Raw genomic sequence first — 6,536 nt, 5'->3', positions numbered from 1 at the left:
CCCGCTGTTATCTGAACGGCTTGAGAATTGGACCGAAACGGCAAATTTCGACGAAATTGTAAGTTTCGACAAAGCTCACAATTCCACTCAATTGGAAGTCGTTCTTCACGAAAACGCAGAGGCGTTCCAAGAACCCTCCAGCTATTGCTCCATCGCATTTTATCGGATTGAAATCTGCAAGCATTTCGACCGCACAAGCACTGTAGTAACGTGCCTCGGCAACCAGCACAGTTCATGTATCTCAGCTGCGGAGAAAACTGAAGCTCTCGGCGTTTTCATGGCGGCTATTCAGTCCGTAGATTGAAGCAGTCAGCATGACCACAAGCCCCTCAAAACCATGGCGTGCGTCCTGCATCTCTTTACATGAAGCCATTTTTCATCTTCTATAATTCTGCAGATTTTTTTACCAGAATTTTGTTTGCAATCATTTCTGTATTCCAAACGCGGCAGAGACTCTGAACCCCTGTGTCCTAATCAGCGCTAAAGAGTGTCGATGTAGGGCTGCGTGCGAGTCATCTGGGCACAATCCCGGCCTCTCTGCCTCAATGTCGCTGCCAGGTGGAGACACACACTTCTTAACAGCGCTCTTCAGACGCAGAAAGCGCTGACAAGGCACCTTGCCGTTTCCACCGCTAGGAAACCAACGCGATGGACGATGATGCCATGACGCCGCTACTCTTCGAGGGCCAAGGTCGCGCTATTTCGGCCGCCACAGCCACTCGATCCGAGGCCTCTACTGCGCCATCCTCGCCCACCTCGATGGACCAGGCGGCTATGCGGACGCTGCCCAACGCTAACAAGGTGTTGGCCTTCCTGCACTCAATCTTCGGACTGTGTCAACAGGTTCGAGACCGTCCTCGGGCCTGTCTGCAAGCGCATGCAAGACTACACCAAGCTTTCCTACGAATTGCGAGTGCTGCTAAGCATGGGTCTTTGCCTGTGGGCTTCCGGTTGTCACACTTTATCGTGCTCCTCAACCAGCTCAAAGCTGTGTTGGATCAACACTTAAAACTCCCCAACCTTGTGGCAAAAGTGGCCGCTAGTCGTCGACTCCTGTCTGGACTGGCAAGAGTCCACCATGAGCTGAACGTGGTGCTAGTAGACAACTCGCTGGCTAGTGCCACAAGCTCATTACTCGAGTGGAAACAGCAATTTGCCTCCAACCGATTGCAAGACGAGAAGACTCTGCACGACACACTCATGGCGCTACTGTCGACTCCAACTTTTGTCAATAAAGAGTTCCCAAGTGAGCGTCGTCAAGCGTTGATGCTACTGGGATTGGTCGCGGAGTTCGCATCCAATGACCCACCCAGAGGTCATTCAACCCAACTCGTGGAGACGCTTAAAATGACCCATCGACGCATCTCTAATTTGTGTGATTTACATCTTCGTCGAGTCCCGCGGTGGTTTTTACCCGGATGTGAAGTGGATTTTTCTCTAACTGAACACACGATCGGCCACTCAAGAGGGTCTTTTGGATCCACACTTCATCGTGGTGAAGCATACAGATACAACTACAATAGTGAAGGAGCTCTCAGTAGCTCAACATCCACCGTAGCAGTCAAGTGTCTGTGGGCTCTCCCTGATGTGCAATATCAATTCGTAGAGCAATTATTCGCTCGTAGTGGAGTGGCCAAGTGGACTCGTGTTCGACACCCAAATGTCGTGACTGTACGTGGAGCTTCACACGCTGCAACACCGCCCTATCTCGTACGAGACTTTACCACATACGGCGGTCTGACGTCGTATCTCGCAGCACTAGAAACACGAGCAAAGCAATGTGCCGGACCGGAGAGTACCGGCAAGATGGAGGCCTTGACGTGGCAACTACTCTACGGTGCCAGTCGAGGCTTGTTGTATCTCCACGAACAGCACAGTATCGTACACGGAGGTCTACGTTGCAACAACATCCTAGTTGACAAGAAAGGTCGAGCTGTGATCGCTGACTTTGGGCTGTACACATTGGCTTGTGACGCTAGGGACTCGGGACTCACGGAATATTTCCAATTGGACGTGTTCGACGCAGACGCTGAAGAACTGATCCGGTGGCAAGCTCCGGAGTGTTTACGAGAGCATGTGGCGTATCGAGAGTCACTTCGATCTCTCTCTGAGACTGGCTCAGCGCTTCTGTCCAGTGGTTCAAGTGCGTCTGCCACGTCGTTCGCTACAGATGTCTATGCCTTTGGTATGTGCATCCTAGAGGCACTAACACGTACAGTACCGTGGGCAGGCTTGGATATCGCCAAGATCCGGACACTTAAGGGCAACTTAAGTCTCCTCCCACCTCGTCCAAAGTACATCTCTGTGCAGGCCTGGTCACTCATTGAGAAGATGTGTGCAGCTGATCCGAAGCAGCGTATTACACTGAGTGAAGCGTCCCAAGAGCTCAAGCGACTGGGATACGGCAACCGAGTGTTTAATCGATCACAGAATAGTAGCTCCAAGGATCTAGAAGGTCTCGAAACGGACGCAGTGTCCAAAGTGGATCGTGTATCAAGTGTGCTCGAGGAAGTATCACAAAAGCTTCAACATCTCAGCAACGAGAGCCGATCAAGAGGTAGTAGTACTACGGACTTGAAGACGATGGAAGCCGATGCAGCTGCCACAGTGGAGCACGTGTCCACGTCGTTAAGCGAAGCTTTTCAAGATCTGAAAGAGATATCGGAGCGATCTGGCAACGGGAGTGCAGCAGATTTGGGAGAGATCGAGGAACAGGCTTCGCAGAAGCTCGTGTGTGTGTCCAGTCTGTTGAATATTGCCTCTCAAGAGCTGAAACGACTGGGAATGGGAGATAAAGCGAGTGATTCACGCAGCAGTAGTACGCAAGACTTGGTGGTTATGGCGCAAGAAGCTCTGGCCAAGCTGACGCGTTTGTCTAGTGAGGAACCGAACGCTGTCTCAGCTGAAGAATCGGGCTCAGACCTGAACTCTAGTGTTGATAAGGAGCCAACGGGGTCGTCTACTGCTGAACCATTTATTAGTGCACCGTCAGATCGAGTGGAAGCGGTTGAAGAAGTGACTGCGACGGACTTGTCAGCTCCCAGTGAGGCGTCCACGGTAGAGCAGACTGGTCGACGAGTCAAGGACTCTATGTCAGCTCGAAGACAGCGATACTCGGGTGCTGTCGCGTGGGACGCTGCTCCGGTGAATGAAGAGAAAGTTGCGAGTATTTGGATGAATGAAGAAGAGAGTAAGGCAACGGTACCTCGCTCTCGTGAAGTGGTACGCTCCCTCTATGTCGCTCTAGGTGAAGACGGCAGCTCAACCAGCACGGACGATAGTGCTGAGGCATCTCCGGCTCCTGAAGCTAACAGCAACCACTCAGCTTATGACCAACCGGAGCAAGAAATGGACAGCGACACTGGAAGCTTCAAAGATGCCATCTCCGATGACGACAGCGCAGTTCTATTAAGTGACGACGACGTAGAAGGAGTGACAACGGGCGAGAGCTGTGTAGAAGACGATGCATTGATGATCGTGCCTGCTGAGTTCCAGACAGCACGTAGCTATGACGAAGCCACTGACCCTATGTTACACCCAGTTATTGGTCTTCTGGAAAGTCTCCGAACAGAACCTGATGAAGCTCTTTTTGTAGAGTCGTTGGCAGCTATGAAGGAGGATCTCGAGCTCTCAACTGCGTGGACTCTTGTGGAACGAGAAGGACTACTGACTCTGATGGAGCTGGTGTGGAGAAACTACTCGGACGCTTGTACTCTTTGTGCTTTGGAGTTGCTACAGCTGATCTCTACTCTCAACTCCGACTTCGTGACAATCCTCGTCGAGTCGAAAGTCGTGAAAATTCTCCTTGCTGTCGTCAAGCATCGATCTTCTCCTCAACAAGTGGACTTTGCAGCGTCGTTCCTCCTTGAAATTATCGCTGAGAACGACGACGCTAAGCGACAATTGTGGAAATGTCGAGGTGTTGCGGTGATGGAAGACAGTCTCGTCATTGACCGTCGACTTGTCCAAGAAGTCAAGAGTACTATGGCGAAATTCAAGCGGAGCGAAGGCTACAAGAGTCTCGAAGACGGCGAATATCACTTGGCAATTGACAAATTCACCGAAGCGATTGCGCTGGATCGTAAACGTGCTGGTTACTATGGAGACCGAAGGTATGTGAATGATGGTTTTTTTTACCGAAATTTATTATTTCTTACATATTTTTTTAATGATGTGACAGTCTAGCATACATGGAAGCGTCGATGTTTAAGAAGGCAACAGATGACGCGTATCGCTGTATGCGCTACAACCCATACGATGTGACGGGATATCTCCGTCACGGATTGGCTCTTAAGGCCATGGGCAAGTTTAAGGAAGCGATGGCATCACTACGCAAGGGAACGAAAGTCGATCCCAAGTTTACGAAGATCCAAGACGCTCTAGCGGACACTGAGAAGCTATACAAAGCCCGACTTAAAGGTGGAGATGGCACGGTATTGCGTCGTATGACAGCGGCAGAGTCGGCGAAACTCAAGAAGAAAGACGGCGACGATGCATTAAGGAAGAAAGACTTTACTCTTGCGATCGAGTGCTACTCGGAAGCTCTGGAACTGGATCCGAAGAACGACTGGGTGCATCTACATCGTAGTATCGCCCATGCTGCTCGTGGAGATCACACGAAGGCGATTGAAGATGCGTCGAGATGTATTCGAATCAACTACCGACAGGTAGAAGGATACTACCGTCTCGCCTTGGCATTACATGCTGCTGGTCAACATGACCAGGCCTTGAGTACGCTGTATCGCGGACAAGAAGTGGACCCTCGACACGCAGGTATTACGCGCTTTATAAGCCAACTTGAAGCTGAAGAAGCCAAAGAAGCGGGACTGCCACTCACTAATTGGTTTAAGGAGAAAGGGTACAGGGCGTTCCAGCTGCGTTCGTACGAAGATGCGATCAAGTTCTACACTAAGGCCATCGATGCGTCCCAGTCTGACGACGACGACGTGGTCATGCACTGCTACTTGTACCGCTCTCGCGCTAACCAGACACGAGGCGAGTTCTCAGCTGTGATTACTGACTGTACGTATGTATTGGAACGTCGTCCGAAGAATGTATTTGCGAGGCTTCGACGAGCTGATGCGTACGAACAGCAACGTGACTTTCATATGGCGCTGAAGGATATTCGGGAGTTGGTGGCGCTGAATCCGGATTACGAAGATGCCCATGCACGACTTCGATCGCTCGAGCATCGATGCAGACTCTTGCCTGGTGCTTCGGAACATAAGGCTGTAGAGGTAGATCTATGAGCTCATTTTGACACGATCGTGTAATTGTCAATTGCGATATGCTTATTTTGACAGTTTACAGTAATTGTTCTGGCTATTGAGGTAATTTCTAATCTCTTGCACTTCAACAACATTCACTCTGATTCCGCACTGGAGACGCGCAGGTGAAAGGCAAGTCCTGAAGGTAGGACTGAAGGTAGGGAGGGGAGGGAGCCATGAGATGGGGAGCTGAGGCTAATTTGTCTTTATGATGAAGCTATCATGGCAGGAGGAGGACAACGATATGCTGTGTGGGAGTACTTTGACCGAATTGCTGGAACGAAGGACGTCAAGTGCAAAAAATGCTTCGAGTTGATCCCCAACGCAAAGGTTGCGAAGCTGGATCGTCATATCCTGAGAGCCTGTGATCTCTGGACAGAGGTGGGGAGAAACGCGTTCAGAAGGGCTGCTGTCCAGGGGCGACAACCCACGAGGAACCGCGTCAGGAGGGATATTGGAAGCAGCTCCATCATGACCCAAGAGAAGCTGAACGATCTCGTCGTCGACTTCATCTACAGTGCTGGTCTACCATCACACACTGTGATGCAGCCAAGCTTTGCTGCGCTAGTTTTAGCGGGTAGGCCTTGGCTGAGCGTGCCGTCCGTGGAGTATGTCCGATGCCGTCGAAGCGAATGGATCCAGAACAACTGTCGTCTGACTTTCATGGCATTCCATTCGATCAATCGACGTTAGCAAGCTGATGCTGAAGAAACTCGATTGTGATGTCAAGCTTGGACCCCAGATCAACATCTTCAACGATTTTGTCAGCTCGTCAGCAAACAGTTTACTTTATCTACTGCAACACCCGCGCTTCTAGTGCTTTTCCTTGTGGATGACGAGCTGCAGTTGAACATTTTTGACATGCTGGCCTTTTCATTCACTTGCTTTCGTAAATTATCTGCTTGTCCTGATCTTCGGCAGTACAGTCAGCGTACTTGCCGCAAGGTAAACTCAGGTGAGAGTGCGAGATAGCTCTGTAAGAAGGAAGGATCCGCTCGGTATTATTATAGCATCGCCGGTGGGAGGTATTTTTCGTGGTAATGTTGTATCAGCTTCAAGTACTAAGTATTTATCAAGCCACAATAATCCCGTGGCAAGATTAAACAAGCCAAGCTTCACAGCTCCATCGCACACGCTGCATGGCAAGCGAATGCAAGCCAATGGGCACCTACCGCAACTATTCAATTCGATATTATTAGTATCAGTCATAAGTATTTGAGCTCGAAAGTTGTCAACAACAGCGCAGATAGATTATGGTATTACTGATAC

At 50.3% G+C, this 6,536-nt stretch overlaps 1 protein-coding gene across 1 annotated transcript; it reads left to right on the top strand.

Annotated features, from left to right (window-relative positions):
- Window positions 1–589: 589 nt before the first annotated feature.
- Window positions 590–5,272, top strand: PITG_16204 (protein kinase; the record flags this gene model as incomplete). The annotated part of the gene is made up of 2 exons (XM_002897568.1): window positions 590–4,112; window positions 4,181–5,272. 2 exons carry the CDS (start codon window positions 649–651, stop codon window positions 5,247–5,249), a joined length of 4,533 nt encoding a protein of 1,510 aa, XP_002897614.1.
- Window positions 5,273–6,536: the final 1,264 nt, after the last annotated feature.

The sequence above is a fragment of the Phytophthora infestans genome, genomic scaffold (genome assembly GCF_000142945.1).
Source record: "Phytophthora infestans T30-4 supercont1.43 genomic scaffold, whole genome shotgun sequence".
Classification (NCBI taxonomy): Eukaryota; Oomycota; class Peronosporomycetes; order Peronosporales; family Peronosporaceae; genus Phytophthora; species Phytophthora infestans.
The sequence above is the reverse complement of the archived record's forward strand: the minus strand, read 5'-3'. Positions and strand labels throughout refer to the sequence as shown.